This window comes from Lytechinus variegatus, chromosome 10 (genome assembly GCF_018143015.1).
Source record: "Lytechinus variegatus isolate NC3 chromosome 10, Lvar_3.0, whole genome shotgun sequence".
NCBI classification, from domain to species: domain Eukaryota; kingdom Metazoa; phylum Echinodermata; class Echinoidea; order Temnopleuroida; family Toxopneustidae; genus Lytechinus; species Lytechinus variegatus.
The window spans coordinates 23,949,986-23,971,642 of NC_054749.1; the positions used below are offsets into that span (position 1 = coordinate 23,949,986).

General features: G+C 36.4%; 2 protein-coding genes across 3 annotated transcripts; one reads left to right on the forward strand and one right to left on the reverse strand.

Moving 5' to 3' along the window:
• Positions 1-472: 472 nt before the first annotated feature.
• On the reverse strand, positions 473-5,670 carry LOC121422726 (mitochondrial dynamics protein MID49-like). The gene is made up of 2 exons (XM_041617901.1): positions 5,426-5,670; positions 473-2,845 (listed from the first exon to the last, which is right to left on the reverse strand). Exon 2 carries the CDS (start codon positions 2,829-2,831, stop codon positions 1,410-1,412), a length of 1,422 nt encoding a protein of 473 aa, XP_041473835.1. The 5' UTR covers positions 2,832-2,845; positions 5,426-5,670; the 3' UTR covers positions 473-1,409.
• Positions 5,671-7,929: 2,259 nt separating this feature from the next.
• Positions 7,930-16,934, forward strand: LOC121422941 (phospholipase B-like 1). Of its 2 annotated transcripts, XM_041618181.1 has the most exons (11): positions 7,930-8,039; positions 8,324-8,472; positions 9,312-9,537; positions 10,307-10,541; positions 11,142-11,303; positions 12,098-12,242; positions 13,040-13,240; positions 13,785-13,925; positions 14,439-14,624; positions 15,523-15,626; positions 16,082-16,934. In XM_041618181.1, the coding sequence occupies exons 2-11, from the start codon at positions 8,394-8,396 to the stop codon at positions 16,256-16,258; spliced, it is 1,656 nt and encodes a 551-aa protein (XP_041474115.1). In that variant the 5' UTR covers positions 7,930-8,039; positions 8,324-8,393; the 3' UTR covers positions 16,259-16,934. The 2 variants fall into 2 exon arrangements, with proteins under 2 accessions (XP_041474115.1, XP_041474116.1); XM_041618182.1 differs by lacking the exon at positions 7,930-8,039 and having other exon boundaries at positions 8,046-8,472.
• The last annotated feature ends 4,723 nt before the right edge of the window (positions 16,935-21,657 follow it).

The window sequence follows — 21,657 nt, forward strand, 5'->3', positions numbered from 1 at the left end:
AATTTCAAATTTTTCAAAATCATGGTTCTGTGTGAAGTCACAAACGTGACCCACTTCTTTTGACCTCTGAACTTGAACCTGCATATTGGAGACAGCAAAAATATTTCCAAATATAACATTTGGATTACTAAGTCTCTAAAGAAATAATTATTAACTAATTGTATTCAAGATTTGTCATAATTTTGGTCATACATGTGACCAAGAATGGCCCTACAGTGGCATTGGCTCCTACAACAAACGATCTGTGATATAAATAAGAATATAAGATCCAATGCTTAATCAAAAGAAAGTCTTCAAAGTGCATTAAAAACTACTTAATTGAATACATGTACTATATCTACTTTTAAAGTATACATATAATAAATAAAAATGGTATGACTTTAGTAATTTGAAACAAACCTTATAAATACTTGCCAATTAGGATAAGATCCCAGATGCTGACCTGTAAATGTACTAAATACTCATTGACCTGTAAAATGTACTTAATATTCATAATAAAAATACAACATTAAATTTACAACTTCAATTCAGCTGGTATTAAGAGAAATGGCGAATTCTGAATGTAAAGCAGTGAGCAGATCACTATGTAGTCACTCAAATATAACCTTAAATACTTTCTGGTTTATATTCAGTACCAGCAACTTTCAACAAATTTTGTTTTGCATATTAATATGAACACACAAAAGGTACATGGCTATACTGAAACTGGCATACACTATACATGTAAAGAACAGCACGTTCTTGTTTCTCAAGAAATGTTTAAGGATGTACTTGTTGTAATAACGGTGCAATATAGTCATGTATATAAACTGCACATGATATGTTACCCTGTTAGTTTTTCTCTTAAAAACAGAGTCTTTTCCTGATTTTACCTTAAGCTTATATGCTTCTTTAAAAGGTAGCATAACTATTTCACATGCATGTGTGTCATCAAGTGTTCTATTAATTAATTCCTCTTCCATTTTCCTGTATATAAAGCACCTTGATTTGATCAAGAGAGGTTTATATATTTTTTTGTATTGACAAAAGTTTACCGGTATTTATTAGGGAATTTTCATTCAGAACAAAGGATTCATGAAGAGTAATATTTTCTTAACATGACAATAAACCCTTCAATCCACTCATGAAGTAAATAAATAGCTGGACTAGCTGTAACATGCTTTGTCCAAAATGGATGACACTGCAAACGGATAATTCACTCTGAACTTCGGAAAGAGCCATCAAATTGCATTGATCAATCTGGTTCTTCTATTTTTAAGAAAGACTCTATCATCAGAGTCTTTGTAATGTAAAAATCCAACTCTTTTTACTTGAATCTTCAGAGTGACTCTTAAGCAAACATTCCTTATTCAGTTAATCGTCTGTCTCTAATTGAGAGTACAGTTTCAGAACAATTTGACAACTGTCACTCAGTACTTATGCTTCAGCATACCACTTATCTTTCTGGGGTTCTTTAATATGCTCTTCAGCCATTTCCGTATCCTCTGGAGAGCCCAGGATGGAAGATCCAGGAAACAGTTCACACTCTGATCCCTTGGATGCGGAAGATCATGGTTGGAAAGGCACCTTGTCAAGATCACTAGGATATCGAAGAACCGTTCTGCCAACATCTGTTCATCCCACTCTGTTTCTTCGACACAAGCGATGTACATGATGGCTAGTAGGTGAGCATGAGAGAGCACTTGAAGTTTTGAGTTGTTGACTCTCAGGACTTCCATGATGGCCAAACACTTCATCCTGCATCCCCCATCTGATCCATCAAGCTCATGTAGCATCTCAAGCACAAACTCATTGAAGCACCACATCCAAAGATTAGTATCAGGACGAAGATTCAACTCCATACTTTCTACTTCATCATATTCATCATCATCCATAACACCGGAAGGACGTGGAGAGAATGGAGACGATGACAGGGTCACAAGTCTGGGACCAAGTTTGGCATAGATTTTAGCTTCTATGGTCACACTTGGTTCTTCTCCCGGGGACATCTTGCAGAATTCATTGATACTGCTAGCCAGAAGCCTTTGTAGATGGCGAAGCACATATGCAGGGCAGAGATAGTTTCCGACCATAAACTTGTCCCAAGGATCCTGGCCTTTTGGGATGAAGTCCAGATTGATCCGTCTTACCAGGAAGTACCCAGGTGCCTTCAGAACAGAATGTCGAGCATCTTCATACTCCCAAGTGTGGGGGTTCATTTCAATAGGAAGCACAAGTAATTTGGTGGATGCATCATAGGCTTTGACAATGGTAACCTGAGACCTGTCCCCAGCAAAGAAGGCATTCTGGATGGGGAGGTTATTTCCATGTTGTTTCACAAACTTCATGAAGAATGTTTTAAATGGCTTCAGGTCTTCTCTTTCGGATTGCTGCCTCTCCTCATTAGGTAGGACATAGCTTGTGTAGTAGCTCTCCAACCTTGTTTTGAGAGGTAATCCACTTGTGGTTGGCACATCGGAATTAACGGGTAACATTCGCACATTTGCATGTTCCTGAGCAGCAGCTTCTTCATAATCATCAGAATCCACTTCCTCGTAATCTGACCAATCACAGGTTCGGCAACCAGATGCATATGGCTCTTTCTCATCTTCTTCTCCATCATCACTACAGCTCTCTACCTGAGCAGAGGAAGATGCTGCCATCTGCTGCTGACGTTGACGGTGGTGAGCTTGGGCATTGTATTTTTCCCTCTGCTTTGTTGCTTTGTATGCTTCTGCTGCGAGGATGGCACTTGCTGAAAGTACACCAAGACCTGCCGCAGCCTTAAGCCCCATTGCCCACCAGGAATCTCTTTCCTGGGCAGAGGACCTCTCTCTGTTGTTATGTGCCATCGAGACCCGAGCACCTGAACCAAAAACAAACAAAAAAGAAAGATTCATTTTTCAATAATTATTCAAATCTATGGATTATCTTCATTTCTCCATCTCTCAAAAGTTGCAGTAAATGACTTTAATGAAGTCATCATGATTTAACTCATAAAGGACATGTAAAAAACCTCTTTTGAAACTAACCACCTTTTTAAAGAGGCACTTCATGCTGATAATAATATCATTTGACCAGACAAAGAAAAAGCAGACAAACGAAACACTGAAAATTTAATCAACTGGGACAAGGATTGATAAAGTTATAACATTTTAAAGGTCAACTCCACTCCTGAAAAAGGTTGATTTGAATTTAAATAGAGAAAAATCAGAAAAGCACAACACTGAACATTTCATCAAAAACGGATGTAAAATAAGAGAGTTATGACATTTTAAAGTTTTGCTCATTTTCACAAATAGAATGATGAGTGAATCAATAATGTCCCTCCCTCATTATTCGGACTTATGTATTTTTTTATTTGAATTATAGGCACTACAATATGAATATATACTAGGACCCTTCTGTGTGAAAAAGAGAACAGGAGATGAATGTATACAGGGAAATGACATGAAGTTTGAAACAATTTGATAAAAAAATATTGTACTTTTTTATTCAATACAACACAAATTTCCCATACCTTCCTCTTTTTAAATTAGGAACCTGTTTGCCCCAAAATTTTGGTTGTTTAATGAGCTGAAAAGCGAGAGAAGTTGACTTTATGAAGGTGGCGGCAGAAACTGATATAAAGACTTTACCCGCTCGGAGCCAATCAGACCAGAAGTTGCACGATCAATTGAAACAAAAAGATAAGTTCATATATTTACTTCGGCCTACATGTAGCTTACTCAAATTCCATGCCCCAATGTATACATTTTAACTTTAAAGGACAAGTCCACCCAACAAAAACTTGATTTGAATAAAAAGAGAAAAATTCAACAAGCATAAGACTGAAAATTTCATCAAAATCGGATGTAAAATAAGAAAGTTATGACATCTTAAACTTTTGCTTAATTTCACAAAACAGTTATATGCACATCTCGGTCAGTATGCAAATGAGGGAACTGATGACATCACTCACTCACTCTTTCTTTTGTATTTTATTATATGAAATATTTTGATTTTCTCGTCATTGTCATGTGAAATGAAGTTTTGTTCCTCCCTAAATACATTGAATTCCATTATTTTAACATTTTGTGCTTCAGGCAAGGAGGTCCTAATCACCAATTTCGTAAAAATTGAAATATTGTATAATTCAAACAATAAAAACAAAAGAAATAGTGAGTCAGTGACATCATCGACTCTCTCATTTGGATGTAACTGGCTCGTTCATACAACTATTTTGTTAAAATTTTGTCATCCAAGAATGAAAAAAAGAGGATTGATTGACAACTGATAATGTGTACATGTAAGATAGCCTAATCATTGCTGGAACTTATTTTGTTATGGATATGAATTATGATATCCATTATCATGTAAAGATCTAATAAGAAAAGGGAAATTGGGGTCATAAGTCATTTCAGGCAACCAATTTTTTGTACATTTGTGATTAATAACAAAATCAATTTGCATTGCATTCTAAAACTAGTGAAAGTACTCAAAAGATGTCAAATACAGAAACGTTAATGATCCGGCCTTCCCTTAAGACTGAAAAATCAGTCCATTTCGCATAATTTCGGTCAGAGGTATGGCTCTGCTGAGACTTCATCTGGCTCCGCGGCATCCCAGGAGGACTAAAAAATCAGAAAATGTTTAAAAACTCCTGCTAAACAGCATATTTTTCAGCCTAACGACCAGTAGCCTGTGATATATGTACACTGTCTCTACTATTTTAAAATTAGATCACACAATTTATAACCAGGATCTATTTAAAACAAGGCTATATAAGCACTCATCCTACGAATGAGGTTAACCTCAATCGTGGATGAGTGGCTAAATTACTCCTGGGGGGCCACTTCCATTCACGAGTGGATACCATGGCATGCGCGACCATGGGGTCTCGAAAAGTATTTTCCATATTCTGAAAAAATATGAAAAAAGTATTTTCCATATTCTGAAAATGCACCCCTAAACAAGTAATGGCGTGTGAAACCTTACTCTTAACAAGTATTGGAAACAAAACGATACTTTTGGCAAGTATTCCCTGAATTGAACCCCTAGCCAAGTATAGAGATATTTTATTGTTATGACTATGTCACGGGCCCGTCGATCGTCGGTTTTACCTTTACACATCATTAATTTTGGTTTAGTGTACGGCCCCACCTTCCACACCTCGCAAAAATCGGACTCTAAAGTCTAAACACGTAGTGTTGGGGCAAAAAGGACATCCTTTTAAGTTTCATCCCCACAAATTTTACCCTAAACACGTAGCTTTCCTAGGCCTAGCGAAATAGATGTACCGGTACCCTTTTTTCATTATTTTTGTGTTTTTGACACCCTTATCACGTTACGTACGCAACGTGCCCTATCGTGAAAAAGACATCCTTTTTACGTGTTTTTTTGGTCGCGCATGGTATCCACTCGTCCCCCCCCCCCCCCCCCCCCCGGGAAATTAGCACCAGCTCACCTGTATTTCAAAGGCTGTATCACTACCTTGCCTCTATCTGCTGCTCTGGTTCCCGTCTGGTCCCCTCTTACTCTTGTCCCGGATCCGGAGTGGTTGTACTGCGTAGAAAGAAGTGTTGTACTTGTACCTGTAGGTGTAGTGTAGGCGGTAATGTTTACAATACTACTCCTCCCACTACGGCGCACCTAGACTAGGTCTGTGCCTGGGCTGCGGCTTTGCAGTGTGACTGTGAGCCTGTGTTGTGGCTGTAACTCGGGTAAGAGTTTCGGCGTCTCTCGAGACTCGACGACCAGCTACCGTACAAAAATACAGTCCCAGTCTTCTATAGTTTCAACTGTTAGCTACCTACCCACCATCACATCTTCAAAGTCAAAGATGATAACCCAGCCATTAGAATTTATAGCACCGAATTAATCAAGAACTGTCGTCACGTCTTAACGCTCCACATACAATTGCTATCCTAGTTTTCCTAGGTCTAGGATCCTCCTATCCTATAATGTGCAGGCGTTGTCGTTGTTTACAGGAGCAAAAATAAACTTTCTCTGAATTTTTGAATAAAATATACACTTAAGTTGTGAGAAATTTAAAATTTAGCTTCGTTTTATACTTTAGCTAGGTTTAAAAAATTACTGAAATTCAAATAGAAGTTTTTGCTACGGTTCTTTGATAACTTCACTTATTGAAATACAAATAGGGTCTTTTTATCAGACTATCTCAGGCCGCGTTTTTTATAGTCTTTATCCACAGACGTAAGTATAAAATTTTCATTCTTGGCAACCGGCACGTATCTCATTTTTTCAAGAATGGAGTAACAACGAACTGTGAGTTTATTCACACAGCTTCCATTTTCTAAAGAATTAAAAGGAGTACACTAGTGTCATCTGATTGTAAAACTGAAAAGGGCATGGTGTGTGTTGAAAATGGATTTGGGAGTATTTTTTTTTTCAATTACAACATATAAGGAAACCGAAACTTAAAACCGTTTTAATGTTCTAAACAAACACGATTCTATGAAAGACTGAAAGCAGTTTAAAAATGTGAAAACCTCATTATTTCAAAGAAAGATGATTTTGCAAATGAGTCCACAATTAAACTTCCAGCCTTGGAATAGACCTGCATTTTTTGTGCCATGCAGTTTATGAATGATCACTCCAAATGTGCCAGTCGATCCGATCGAGAGCTTAATTATAACAGGCTAGTTTTTCTTCTAGTCATCCTCAGGCACTAGTCGGTGGTAATTTCTCTCTTTTGTACATATTCTTGTTGTCTTTGGGCTGGAAATAAAATAAATAAAAAATAAAGTAAACTCCGACAAGAGGCAGCGATAGTAGGCCATAATGGCCCCAAACACAACATGCGTCTAGTCCCTCTCCTCTCGATCAGAGCGAGATCAGGAACCGGTGAGATATGTTTTCAGTGTAGATTTGCCTCTTTTCAGTGTGAAAATTCCCGATTGAAAAAAAAAGAACACAAAAGATGCACACCAGTTTACTCTAATCCGCGGAGTCACTCCGACCGTGATTGTTTTCCATGCAGTCCAAGCCATAGGGAGTGTTTTTTTTTTCTCTCTCTCTCTTTCGCTTTGAGAATATCTTTTGTCTATGTATTTTATGAAGCATAATTATGCCTATAATTATGAGGCAACATGTGGCTTGAAAAGGAATGAGTTAGATGATATCCCATGCACATGTCAAGTTGTTTCAGTTTTTTTACATTGCTTAAAGGAGAATCCAACCCAAATAAAAAATAGTTTTTATAAGGAGAAGAAAAATCAGACAAGTTGATAGGTGAAACTTTGAACAATTAATATTGGACGAACAACAAGAAAGTTATGAATTTTTAAAAGTTGTAAATATTGGTAATCACTATACCCATGGAGACTTCAAATTGGCCGCATATGGGATGTCATAGTGATGTAAGGCAAGGACTATTCCTCCATGTACCCCAATACATATTTTGGCTAAAATGTCATTTTTCCCAAAAGTTTTATTTCAAATTATATTTTTCTTTCATGAGGACATAAAACAATATACTTCCTAGGTTATATTTAGATTACTGCCCCAGGGGAATGGGTACTTTGGAGAAAACCACAAATCCCTGATAATAAAGTACATGGCCTATGAGAAAGTTGTCCTTGCCCCTTGTCATAATTTACTTACTGAGTTGCCAATTTGAAATCTACATAGTATTAGTGATCTCAATTTTAAACCAGCTATAACTTTCTTATTTCTTGTCCAATTTCTTTCAAACTTTCACCATTCTGTTTAATTTATTTTTTTCCTTCCCGACACAACATTTTATGGCCAAGGCTGGATTCCCCTTTAATTAAGGGAAGAAATTGTTGCTTGCTTACTTTGCTCGCTCGCACTGTAGGCATACGCCATGACACTCTCAAAAATTCGGCTCATCACGCTATCACCATAATTATATTATGGGAATTCTGCAGAATTTCAGTTGTACTTCCAGCAACCATTCTCACTCTGAGCTGCCTGAGAGTAAGACTAAGTATAAACAACCAGTAGGCCTATGGTGTGTCAGGTGATGCCTCATGCTTGTCAGCTGACGGACGCTAATAATAGTAATAATCGCCTGATGTAACACTTACAGCAGTAAAGTAAGTTTAACATTTAGGCCCCCTAGTTAGATTCTGGAAGAGTGCTGTGGATCCCAGCAGTCAGGCTTCCAGTTCTGTGCCATTTTCATCTGTCTCGATGATTATTAGTGTGGTGTCTGCTTAGTTTGAGGCCTAAATGTCAGTTTCATCAGTGGATGGTCGCGAGTCGGCGTGTACGCTTTTTGGGAGAGTACGGTACTTCTTCAAGGTTCAAGCCTTGTAAAAAATTTACTGTAGCCTAGGCCTACTCTACTCACATTCTTCTTGGTTTCTTTTTACTGTAGACCTCAGGCTCAATACAGCATTGCTCCAAAGCTGCAGCCAGAGTCTCCAGAGACTGGCACAACAAAGATAATGATGGCAAAGTATTTCAGAGCCAGAGAGTTACAACTGTTATGTTTTCTCATTTTTGCTTCACTCAACCTTTCCACAGGTAAATTGTTTTCTTTCTTCTTTCCACTTTAATCTTCCAAGTTCCAAAGCTCTAAAGTCTAAATTATCCCACTTTGAAAGATTATTGTTTTTAAATTTTGAAAAATGAGGATTATTCTGGGATGTTACCCTCCAGGCGCTCATTGCTGAAAGAGTTAGTTGCAATAAAACACAACTAGATTATTCAACTAACTAAAAAAAGATTTAGCACTGATCAGGTATACCGGTATGTGGTTTTGTCTGTACAATGCAACTCTTAAGAGGGTATTTCAATGCCTATGATAGTTGATACTATGTATGCTTTTTAACTAGTATTGTTGCAATTAAAATTTATTATTGTCATAATTAGATTATAATTATTATCACCTAGCAGATTTCTAATTTTAAAAGCAGACAATCACGTTGCATTACATTCTAAAAGTACTCTGACTGTACAGTTCTAGTTGCCATATGAGCATGTGGAAATGAGATCAAGAGATAGAAACTTAGAATGTGCCAGAGTTGCAGTGAGAGATCCAAATAGTTTCCAATATGCTTATATTTTTAACAAAATGGCATATACTCAATATTTCATTGAGCATGCGCATTTCTGCCCCAGAAAAATTATCTTTGATTATGTGAGAAACTGACCTATCACTTATTTCTAGTAGAGTGCTCATGAATATTCATAATGGTTAAATGAATATGACAATGATAGCAAAATCAATTATTGTAATGAGTGTTCAGTGTTGATAACCATGATAGTAGTGATGCAAAATCATATTTTCTAGAACCTTCGTTTGAAATGTATTTTATTCCAGACTGTGTGATCATAATAAAGTTGATATCTTGTCATTTCAGGAGATATTCAGGAAGCTTCTGTTTTCAAGCATGAAGATGGCACCTTCTCTGTCAGTCCAGGCATCGACAAAACAGGAGTCGCCTACGGGTCTTACAATAACACCCTTTTCCAGACAGGATGGGGAGAACTGCACCTGTTTGCGGGGTACTCGACCGGAAACAAGGCCCACTCTGACCTTGATAGAATGTATGCAGCAGGCATCTTGGAAGGTGCTCTGACAGCCAAGTATGCTGCTTTATTAAAACAGGTTTTTTTGTTGGAGGTTGACAAATAAAATTTGATTGAATATATCTAAATAGTGTGAAATTTGAATATGGATTATCTGATAATCCCCTTTCTCTCTCCCTCTCTCTCTCTCTAATAACTGCTCTTAGGGGGTGTTGCAAGAAAATATTTGCAATCAATTGCAAATATTCTGTTGCAATTTTAGAACTGATGGATCATAGTTGGCTGTAGCATATTGGATTATGTGATACACTCCTTTTTTCAAGGTGCAGATAAGCAATCAGTCACTAATTTGCAATTAACCACAAATTATGAATGATTTAGGGACTAAAGTAATAATAATAATCCGCTTTTAAGCAACGTCTCTAAGTGCTTTACAGGTATATTATTACCCCGGTCATTGGATCCTGGCATGCCTGCATACAATGTATGCACCTTTTCCACTTCTTGGGGAGCATTCCAAGACTCAATTGCTAGGCATACTACGTAGGCTTTCGCATCCTACCAGGCACCGATTTATCACCTGGGTGGAGAGTGGCATATTGTGGATTGATGCCTTGTCAAAGGATGCTAGGCCATGGCGGGATTCGAACAGTGTAGGTGAAAACTTATAATAATTGACTGTGCCCACTCAAAAATCATACAAGCAAAGAAAATATAAGTTAGAATCTAATACCTTCAGAAAATACCTCAAAACCCTTATATATTTAATCAGTGAAATCATGAATCAGCCTGGCATATTGCACTCGTTCTCTTTTGTTCTCTCAAGGCAGATTTCCCAGAACCTACAGAACATAAATTCAACCTTCTTCAGTCCTGATGGTAACCCTGAGCTCTGGGCAGGGGTTGTAGATTTCTTTACAACACAAGATACCTGGATGAGGGAGATGATTAAAGAGAGGGCCAATGATGACCCATTCTGGGAGGGTGTGGCTCTCGTCCTTTCCCAGTTCGATGGCCTGATTATGGGGTATAAGATGAGTGGCTTCTCCAATGCTACATCAGTAAGTTTTCATGTTCCTCTCTTTGTGAATTTGTTACCCATCTGCTATGAAACAACAAAGTCTTATCTGTCTAAAGAGGTAGATATTCAGAAAAATGAGTGAAAAAAAAATCTGTTAAGGTGGGACAGGCTTGTCTTTGACATGGCATTGTGTTGCTTCATTTTCTCCGATAGAATGCGTAAATTGATTTGGTTGTCTCTTTGTATAGAATATCTTACCAATATGACAAAATTGTTGGGGCGCCATGGCCTAGTGGTTACGACTCTTTGTCTTTCAAATTTGGGGACGTGGGTTCATGGCATTTTTTCCTTCAGCAAGATATCCGCATTCTGCTTTGCTCAAACAAAATGAGGTGAATGGGTACCAGTTCAAAAGAAATCGTGCTTGAGCCCCTGTAGGCAGCACAGCTAAAGTCGGAGTAAAAATTATAACATCATATAATCATGTAGGTGCCATGAGAACTCCTCGGAGTGGATATGTGTGCCTTAGAAATGTGGTTATTATTATTAGAATAGTGATCTTTGCATAATTTTGAGGGAGGACGAAATGCACTTTTGATTCTTGAATCATTTACTGACTTCTTGGATCTATCCCCTGCAGGAAGACGGTTTCCTCGCCATGCAAGTCCTGAACTCCTGTGGAGATCTCATAGACCTCAAGAATGCTGTCATGCCATCTCTCATTCCAGATTGGGACAAGCTCACCAAGGAAGAGATCCTGAGGTTTGTCAGCACTTCTGGACATTGTTCTGCCCTTATCAAGGTATATTGAAAGTAATATAGGGATGGGACCCTTGGATGGATTTTATTTTCATCATTTGGGAGGAAATGCTGGTTTTTACCCTTTCTTTCCAAGCATGCTGGAAGTTATTTTCTCTCCCCTGTTCTCATTCTCTTTCTAAGTAAAATGTTTTGGCCATTTTATTAGTTCTCATTGTTTGATTTAATGTAAGATTTACTCTGTGATTTATTTTCAATAAAACATAGTCTTAATTTTTTTTTGCACAAGATGTATATTGATCTTTGGACTGTCTGTCCTTATGTGTATTGGTCTGTGAATCCTTAATTAAAGGCCAAGTCCACCCAAACCAATGGCTTGATTTGAATAAAATCAAAGAGCATTGTATTGACAAAGTTGTCATATCATGTTTAAGTTATATATCTCGTTATGAAATAGCGATGTACAGACAGCACATGATGTTGTCAGCGTACTTGTGTTAAATTTTACATATCTAAATTTTTGTACTATCATAAAAAAAATTCTGGCTCATTTGAAACAGGTAAAACCATATTGGTAGTTCTGTGATTCAATTAAGAGTTGAGCTTTCTGTGAATATATGAAAACATTTTAGAAGTTTTACATTTGTTCTCCCTCATTGGAACTAAAAAGAGTTATCTAATCTATGAGAATTTTCAGTATTCTGTATATACATTAGGAGTGTGTGGTAGTGCAATTAAATGATACTGGTATTCATTTCTTTATACCAGTCTTTGAAATTACTTTTACCACCAATTTTATTATAACTGATCTCAGTCTGCATCTGAATCCTTGTTTAGGTACTGCCAGCGTTTGAGGATGTCTTCATGTCTCATTCCAGCTGGTTCACATACAGCGCTACCCTCAGGATCTACAAACATTATCATTTTAAGCTTGACTTTGAAGGAAATGCCGCTGAGGTGACTTCATTCTCCAGCTATCCAGGTGAATATATATTCTCTCTCACAGTACCACTGGATCAGTGTCATAGGATGTGTTGCAAGAAAGGTCTTTGCAACAGATTGCAAGAATCGTTTATAAAATTTTCAAAATGTGCATTTCATTGATCAGTTTTATTGATTGTATATCTGTATATTCTTTCTTTTGCAAGAACTAGACAAGCAATTATTTCTGAAGTTATAACTGATTTAAAGATGTATACTTTGGGGACCTATTAATATTGCACTTGAGTTCATTGTAAGTTTCTTTAAATGCCCCAATTTTTTTGCACATCTTCTAGGTCAACAATAGAGAGGATGATATTACCTATTTAAGATCGTCAGCAAATGAGTTTAAATATTTACCCATTAGAGCTTAGATGCCTTTGAGCAACAGATTAAGTTTTAGCTTTGTTTATCCCTGGTCCGGGAATATAATTTTCATAAACAGTATAAACTCTTTCATTCAAATTTGTGTATATTCTGATGACTCAAGAACTGATAGGTTGAATTAATTCAGTCATTGATATATCATAGCTTATAATAATAAGGAAAAATTGTGTGTACAAAATTGAAAAATTTAGACCAGAATGATTTAATGATGAAATATGAGATGCCAATATTGAACCATAGTGGAAGGCTTGAAAGTATGCAACATTTACTTTGTCTCTTATTTTTTAATGTTCTGAATTACAGAAGCAAAGATAATCTCTAGGAATTTTTAATAGGATATATCCAGCAAATATCTGAAATATATTGACTTGTGTTTGACCCACGTTTTCTTGTTATTGCTTTACTTTTAAGGCTTCTTGGAATCTTTGGATGATTTTTACATCATGAGCAGTGGACTGTCAATGTTGCAAACCACAAACAACGTCTTCAACAAGACACTCTACAAATTTGTCCAACCTCAGTCACTGTTGGCATGGCAACGGGTGCGGGTCGCCAACATGATGGCGAGAAGTGGAAAGCAGTGGGCAGATATTGTAGCCAGATACAACTCAGGTAATAAACAATAGTGTATTTTGATTGTAACGGTTGTTAAAGATTAACTATGGTACTGGTAACTACAGAGAATGAAATGTTCACAGAATTGAACAAAATTTATACAAAGTTATAAAAATTGTAAATATATAATATCTGCCAAGCAATTTTCTAAGGAAAATGTTGATTACAGAGTAATGAGCAAATAAATATCAGAAAAATTACTGAAAGTTGCCCGTCCATTTATAGTATGGTCCCTCATGTTGTTTCCTGCATTAGCTACACCAGGAAAAGCATGTTGTGACAAAATTAACATAATTTCAAGCAAGTCTAGTTATTTTATCTAAAATTTGTTGTCCTAGCATATTTAAAATTTGTTATTCTGGCATACAATGAACATTTTCAGATTGCTTTCAACCATTTTCTATCAAAATTAGATTTCTATATGAAAACTCAAACTTAATTTTAACATTGTCTTTTAAAAATCAACGTTGAGCATATTATAACTTTAGTGAGGGATACTGTACATTCTCTTACTTTTGTCATGATTTACCATGTATTTCAGGAACCTACAACAATCAGTACATGATCATCGACAGAACCAAGATCAAACCGAAGATTGCCATCTTGGATGATGCATTGTGGGTAGTGGAACAGGTTCCGACACTTGTAGCCTCAGGAGACCAAACCAACATTTTAAGAGCAGGTATGTGGAAATTTAGATTGATATCAATCAAATTGATAATTTGAATAAACATAATTTCTTATAATAAAGTACAAAAGAATAAGTGGGGATATTACATCACCAGCATGCTCATTGCATTCTCAAGAGGACATGCATAGAACCGTTTTACTGAAATAATGCAATTCTTTAAAATATCATAATATAACTTTGTGATTCCTTATCCGATTTTAAAGAAATTTTCAGTGTTTTTTTTTTATTTTTTATTTTTTATTCATTTTATTTATTTATTTATTCATTTATTCTATTTTTCATTTTTTATTTTTATATATATATTTTTTTGGTGGGGGGGGGAAGCTGATTTTATTTCATCTGTTCAAATCATATTATTTTCATCCTGGAGTACCTCTTTATGATGAGGTCCATGTAATACATGTTTCAATGAAGATCCTTCTCTATAGCTTGTTGGAAAAGCAGGTTTGACTATCTTCTGATAAAATAAATAAATTCTGTCTTTCTGTCCAACCCTCTTTTAAGGTTACTGGCCATCTTACAATGTTCCATTCTATGAAGAGATCTATAACATCAGTGGTTACCCAGAGCAAGTTAAGAAGGTTGGATCAGACATGACGTACCAGCTTGCTCCTCGAGCCAAGATATTCAGGAGAGATCAAGGGAAGGTCACTGACATGGAGTCTTTCAAGAAAATTATGAGATTCAATGGTAGGTTTCAATAAGATATTTTTCATTATTTAAAACATTGAAGTACAAAGGGAAAAAAAGGAGGTCTAAATTGAGTTTGTCAAGAAAATTATGATGTTGAATATTGGGTTTTAAAAGAAGAAATTATACCCCTTTCAGGAGAGTAACAGCAAAATTGTTTTGAAGAAATTTGTAATGCTTGTGTCACACCACAATAATAGCTGGATTCATATAAGCCTTTTCACCTGAGGATGCAAAGCTCTGATGTTATTACCCCCGGCTTTATATGCTCTGCCTATATAGGCGTTCAAGCAATCAAGGAATTTCTTATTACCGGTTACCCATTCACCTCACCTGGGTTGAGTGCAGCACAATGTAGGGAAATTTCTTGCTGAAAGAAAACACACCATGGCTGGGAATCAAACCCACATCCCTCAGATTCAAAGACGAGAGTCACAACAAATAGTCCATGATGCCCCTACTTAATAGCAAAGAAAGCATGTTGATCTATTTTCATGTCTGAAGCCGAATACCTTAGAATTTGTAGAAATACAGGTGGCTCTGTCGGAGTCAAATTTCTTGGGATCACAGAAACCTGTTTGGCTTTAGAAGATGTAAATAAGACACGTTTGCATATTCTGGTCATAATAATGCTTATAATGCTGCGATTATTTGTCTTGTGGTAGGACAACTTTCGTAGGGCCTAAATGTATATACAAAAAAATAGGCCATGTGCTGCGACAGTGCGTTCAGAAAGGTAATATGGTGTCACAAAATTAAAAAGTGGCTCTTTCAAATTCTTGAGGGGACCATATCGCCTGAAGTCTTCCAATATTTAATTTTATAATATTGTAAAAAGAGAAAATGATGAATCAATTACCTCAGAAAATGAACATCAGAATCCATGTTTGCTTTCTAGATTACAAGAATGACCCGTACTCAGAGGGTGACCCATCCAAATCAATCTGTATGCGAGGTGACCTCATGACTGATCCTATTCCTGATGGTTGCTATGATACCAAGGTAAACATTGGCTCTTTCTTTATGAAGAATGTGGAAGGAGGGTAGAAGTGCTTCAGAAGAGTTCCTTGAAGTTGTCACACTAAAAGTGTGTATATTAATTCATAGATGTTTGAATGATTTTATTGGAAAAAAATGATTGTACGTGAATGTTTATACCAATACATACATAAATAAAATAATTTGAAAATAATAATAAAGGAATAAATGGATAATCAAATAAATAAATGAATGAATAAAAAATGAATAGATAGATAGATATATAGATAGATGGATAAATGAAATTGGTGTAACTACAAGATTGAAGGGCATATGATCAGTGGCCTAGACACAATACATAAAGCCAAATGTTTGAAACATTGTATTTTTTTTGCATTCATTTTAATAACTTGTATTCCCTAGAATATTTGTAATACTCCTCTTAAAATATCATGATGGCCTCTTATTTTTTTTGTCAGGTGACCAATCTAGAAATGGCGGCCAAGCAGACTAGTTACGTCATCAATGGGCCAACCCGCGGTGATGGTAGCCTGCCACCGTTCAAGTGGGCCGCCCCGTTCACAAGCTGGTCTCATGTCGGACTTCCTACGCTGTATGATTTCAGTTTTGTAGAAATGTGTCCTAAAGAGCTTTAGGAATGTGTGATGAGATATTGGTGAATTTACCGTCCATGGTTTTGTTTCTGGAGACTGGTTATCTTTGTTTTTCACGAAGGTGTGTGGGGATAAAAGCGGGGGGGGGAGTGAGATGGGGAGAATGGAATGAGTAGTGGTGGTGGTGGGGGCAGCTTCTTTCATCGTTTGATCTCGCATTGATTGGGAGGGGGTTGGGGAGGGAAAGGGTAAAGAATGTAATGAATGGGATGTGGTAGCTCAGATGGGTGGGGGTAGCATTTCTATTATTTTAATATCAACTGTGAGGGGATAGGGAGGGGAGTAAAGGTGGAGGGACAGCTTCTATAAACATGTGTGTGACATTGAAGGAGAGGGGTGGGGAGAAGGGGTACAAATGGTGTGCAAAAAGGGTAATGAATGGGATGTGGTAGCTTTATATTGTTTTTATATCATTAGGGAGGGGAGTAAAGGTGGAGGGACAGCTTCTATAAGCAAGTGTGTCACATTGAAGGGGAGGGGTGGAGTGAAGGGGTACAAATGGTGTGCAAAAAGGGTAATGAATGGGATGTGGTAGCTTTATATTGTTTTTATATCATTAGGGAGGGGAGTAAAGGTGGAGGGACAGCTTCTATAAGCAAGTGTGTCACATTGAAGGAGAGGGGTGGGGAGAAGGGGTACAAATGGTGTGCAAAAAGGGTCATGAATGGGATGTGGTAGCTTTATATCGTTTTTATATCATTAGGGAGGGGAGTAAAGGTGGAGGGACAGCTTCTATAAGCAAGTGTGTCACATTGAACGGGAGGGGTGGGGTGAAGGGGTACAAATGGTGTGCAAAAAGGGTAATGAATGGGATGTGGTAGGTTGGATGGTTGGGGTACCAAAAAGGATGTCCTTTTCACGATAGGGCACGTTACGTACGTAACGTGATAAGGGTGTCAAAAACACAAAAATAATGAAAAAAGGTATCTATTTCGCTAGGAAAATTACGTGTTTAGGGTCGAATTTGCGGGGATGATAAAACAAAATTAAAATGTTTTATAAAGGATGTCCTTTTTGCCCCAACAATTCGTGTTTAGAGTCCGATTTGCGCGAGGTGTAGAAGGTGGGGTCGTACTAAACCAAATAAGGTAAAGCCGACGACCGAAGGACCCGTAACAATAAAACATTCCTGTACTTGTTTAGGGGTTCATTTCAGGGAATATTTGCCAAGAGTATCGTTTTGTTTCCAATACTTGTTAAGGGTAGGGTTTCACACGCCAATACTTGTTAAGGGGTGCATTTTCAGAATATGGAAATTAGGTGTTTAGGGTGCTTTTCGAGACCCCATGGTCGCGCATGGTATCCACTTGTGAATGGAAGTGGCCCCCCCCCCCCGGAGGTTGCAGAAAGATGGTATTGAGAGGGGGAGTGTTTTCTATGAAGATTAGATTAAAAGGGGATCGGGTAGGGTCAAAATGGGTACCTGTAATGAATTGGTGATAGGCATGGTGTGGCAGAATAGGTGTAATAATCATTTGCTATCTGTACTCTATGACATCTCTAAAAAAGGAAATATGGAGAAAGTTGACAAAATTACAAACCAGACGAGACCATCGGGAAAAATCGCTTTCCTCTTCAGAGTTGGAATCTTGCAGCATGTTTACCAAATCATTAAAGTATGCATGGTTAAATCCCTGAACTAGAATGATTGCCATGACGATTTTTTGTTTTAGAAACTTTGTCAGACCATCATTACCATCATTTGCAATTATTATCCAGGTTATGTTTTTATGGTCTTGGGATGATTTTACAATCATCAGAGTTTGAAAGAACAAAATCAAATGACGGTTGTTATTAAAAATGCAATCAGAACTATTATAGCGATATCACCGTCAAATATGGCAGATTTTGGTATGTCAATAAATGGCATTTATTTGGTTATTTTACACTACACATTTCTCTCTATTGTAAGCAGATAACCTTAGTCTTAACCTAGTCCTATGGACAACTTGTGTATTATATTTCATTTATTAGCTACATGTACTTCAGTGGTCAGGGTTGGGTCCAATTACATTCGAAATACATTCCTAATTACATTCCAGGTGGGCGTTTCATAAAGCTGTTCATAAGAAACATATGACTTTACGCACGCCTGGTGATCCTTTCTTGTGCTATCTGATATCCCTATGTAATTGAATTATGACCCAAGAAAAGGTTCCAGTCATGCGTAAAGTCGTTCGTAACTTGACGAACAGCTTTATGAAACACCTACCAGAGATGATTCAGCTACTAATTAACATTACAATAACCTGCTTAAGCCAGCTAATAACAGATTATAACCAACTTGAAAATAACTTTTCATTGGGCTGGCTTAAAGCAGGTTATCATAATGTTGATTAGAAGCTGGTTAGTAGCTGGATCATCTCTGGAATGTAATTAGGAATGTAGGACTTTGATTACTACATTATTTGTAATTACCTGTAGAGTGAATACAACTCTCTTTATTTACATTTTTTATTGATCGTTTTAGGGGTCGAACATTTAAACGTTCCAATATTTAATTCAATCCATCATTGATTATGTTCATTTACATTGATTACCTCTTATACACCGAGTTTATTTTTATTTCTTAGACTGTCCTTTGGGCCTGATGTTGCCATCATAAAATGATGAAAAGTGGCCCATAACTGCCACATAATAAACCATAATGAAATGGATAGTAAAAATTTACATCAAATCGTTTTAAATCAAATAGTTTTACATTTTAACTATTACCTGAAAGATCTTGCCTTAGTCTTTCAGCTTAGCCCCCAAGAAGAGTGGATAGCCGACAGGTTTTTCTTCATTTGTTGTAGAGACTATCAGAGATGGTTTTGAAACTTGTACCATCACAACTGAAATAATAGTACAGTAACCTTTGAAATAGAAAGATAGGTGAGGCTTAATGCTATAATGAAATAGCATGTGGATTGAATATCCAAAAACTTGATCAAATCAATACCAAATAGCCAAGATTGTGAACATTTATCACGAACAAGGTTTGTTCTACATTTGTTTCGATTTATGAAAAATTGCTTGCAAAAAAATTGAAATAGTAAATGTCTTCAATGATTTTCATGGAATAAAACCATAAAGTTCATAACATTTTTTCATGATCACATGGTTAATAGTGTAGTTTTAGGGAAGAATGAATCAACCCCCTCACCCCAAGGTTTTATTAGGCATCTGGGGCCCGTTGCAGAAAGAGTTGCGTTTAAACGCAAGTCAAAAAATCAATCGCAAGTCCAAAATACGCGCTGTTGATTGGTTGAAAATCAAGTTGCGCATGATTTTTAGAGTTGCGTTTGATTGCAACTCTTTCTGCAACGGGGCCCAGAATAGTCTTTTGGGGGGCAAGAAACTACTGCTACATGCCTGCCTCAAGAAATTTGATTATACTGGTATGAAAAATAAAATGTCTTTCCAAATTTTAATATTGTAAATTTGACTATGCTGTTCTAAAGTACAAAATCTAAACCAAAGAGAAGTAATTAATTTGACATGACAAAGTATTAAGTTTTAGATAAGTGACAGAATTGCTATACCAATGATTACTTAGATACCCTTTGATATCATGTATGGAAAAAAGTATTTTAAAAAGCTTAATTGCTTTGTGTTATTCAAATTTGGACATGTTTAATGAACCGTAAGCAGTATTTTAGTTGCAGCAAATTCACTTGCATTATTTTTATCTTAAAACAAATAACTCTATACATATTTCCATTTGACTTTGTTGAATTTATGATAACTGGTAATACATGTATGTTAATGAATGAATGAACCTTTTGATCTTAGTTAAAAGGAATCGTATGCAGAATGGATGTGATGTTACAATGCTACAATAATACAAAATGTTATATTAAATGTATAATTTTCATATATATATTATCTATTCAGTTCATTTGTCTGTTTATATGTTGTATCTTTGTATGCCTCCACTCATCGCAGGGGACATTTTAAAGGACATACGAACTAGCAACATTAATAGCCCCCCCCTCAAGTCCTCAACTACTCATATATGACCAGGTTCATTACCCATAATGCAACATTCTCAGCAGTGCAGTCTTGGAATATAGGCCCACTTGAATCATAACACACTAAATCGCTACTCAATACTTTCGTATTACAATGATTATGTTACCCAGTAGCAAAATGGGTACCTTTTCTCTGAAAAACACTTCAGTTTCTCTACAAAAATGAGAGACATCATGTTGGTCAGTAGACTCGGTTCACTTCCCATTTAAATGCTCATTTACACTGTTCCAGCTTTTGAGTTTATTTCTCGTTTTTTTTTCATTCCAGCATGCTTTTAGACTTTAATTCAAATGAAAACCTTTCATGTTTTCAAGGAAAATTATCAAATGGTTTCCTTTAAACCAGTAAAGGATGCACCTCAAGGCCACCGCACACCTTACAACTGTTCGCGATCCGATTTAGGAACAATTTCATTTTACTTATTTTCTGAAAATGAATGGAACATATCATAGGTTAAAATTAATTGAAAAAATACTAATAACCATTTTGAAAGATTGCAAGCCTTTATTTTAGTGTAAAGGCCAAATTAGTTTCAAATCGTAGCCAATCATAAGACTGCTATGACGTCATTACTACTAGATATTAAATTTGCTTTTATTCTAAAGACGGATGATAGCATAGTCACAGATTTAAACATGGGTATTCGTAAGATGATTTCAAACATTACACAGTAAGATATTCCAAGTCTCAATATTAGCATCAAATTCTAATACGTATATTCCAAAATTGAGTCGCAGACCAATCGTAAGGTGTGCGGTCGCCTTTAGATTGATCGCTTTGCTAGCATCTCATCACCATCTCCTAGGCTGGTTTCCAAGGGGCCATTTCATAAAGCTGTTCGTAAGTTAAAAGCACCTTTAACGGTCAAGTCCACCCCAGAAAAATGTTGAATTTGAATAAATAGAGAAAAATCAAACTAGTAAAACGCTGAAAATTTCATCAAATCGGATGTAAAATAAGAAAGTTATGACATTTTAAAACTTATTTTTCACACAACAGTGATATGCACAACTCAAATGAGACAGTCAAGGATGTCCCTAATTCACTATTTCTTTTGTTTTTTATTGTTTGAATTATACAATATTTCATTTTTTTATAGATTTGACAATAAGGGCCAACTTGACTGAACCATATAGTATTAAACAATACTCTTTCTACATGTTCAGGGAGAAATTGATTGTTGTTTCACTTGACGAGGAGAAAAATAGAATATTCCCTATTTCATTTAATAAAATACAAAGGAAATGGTGAGTGGATGACGTAATCAGTTTCCTCATTTGCATACATACTAGGATGTGCATATAAGTGTTTTGTAAAATTAAGCAAAATTTTAATTGTCATAACTTTCTTACTATACATCAGATTTT

Bases quoted from the DNA above. Each gene is read 5' to 3' on its own strand.
- LOC121422726 (XM_041617901.1), bottom strand. From the start codon at position 2,831: ATGGCACATAACAACAGAGAGAGGTCCTCTGCCCAGGAAAGAGATTCC.
- LOC121422941 (XM_041618181.1), top strand. From the start codon at position 8,394: ATGATGGCAAAGTATTTCAGAGCCAGAGAGTTACAACTGTTATGTTTT. The intron at 13,241-13,784 runs GTAATAAACAAT...CATGTATTTCAG, and splicing joins TGTAGCCAGATACAACTCAG to GAACCTACAACAATCAGTAC. The intron at 13,926-14,438 runs GTATGTGGAAAT...CCCTCTTTTAAG, and splicing joins AACCAACATTTTAAGAGCAG to GTTACTGGCCATCTTACAAT.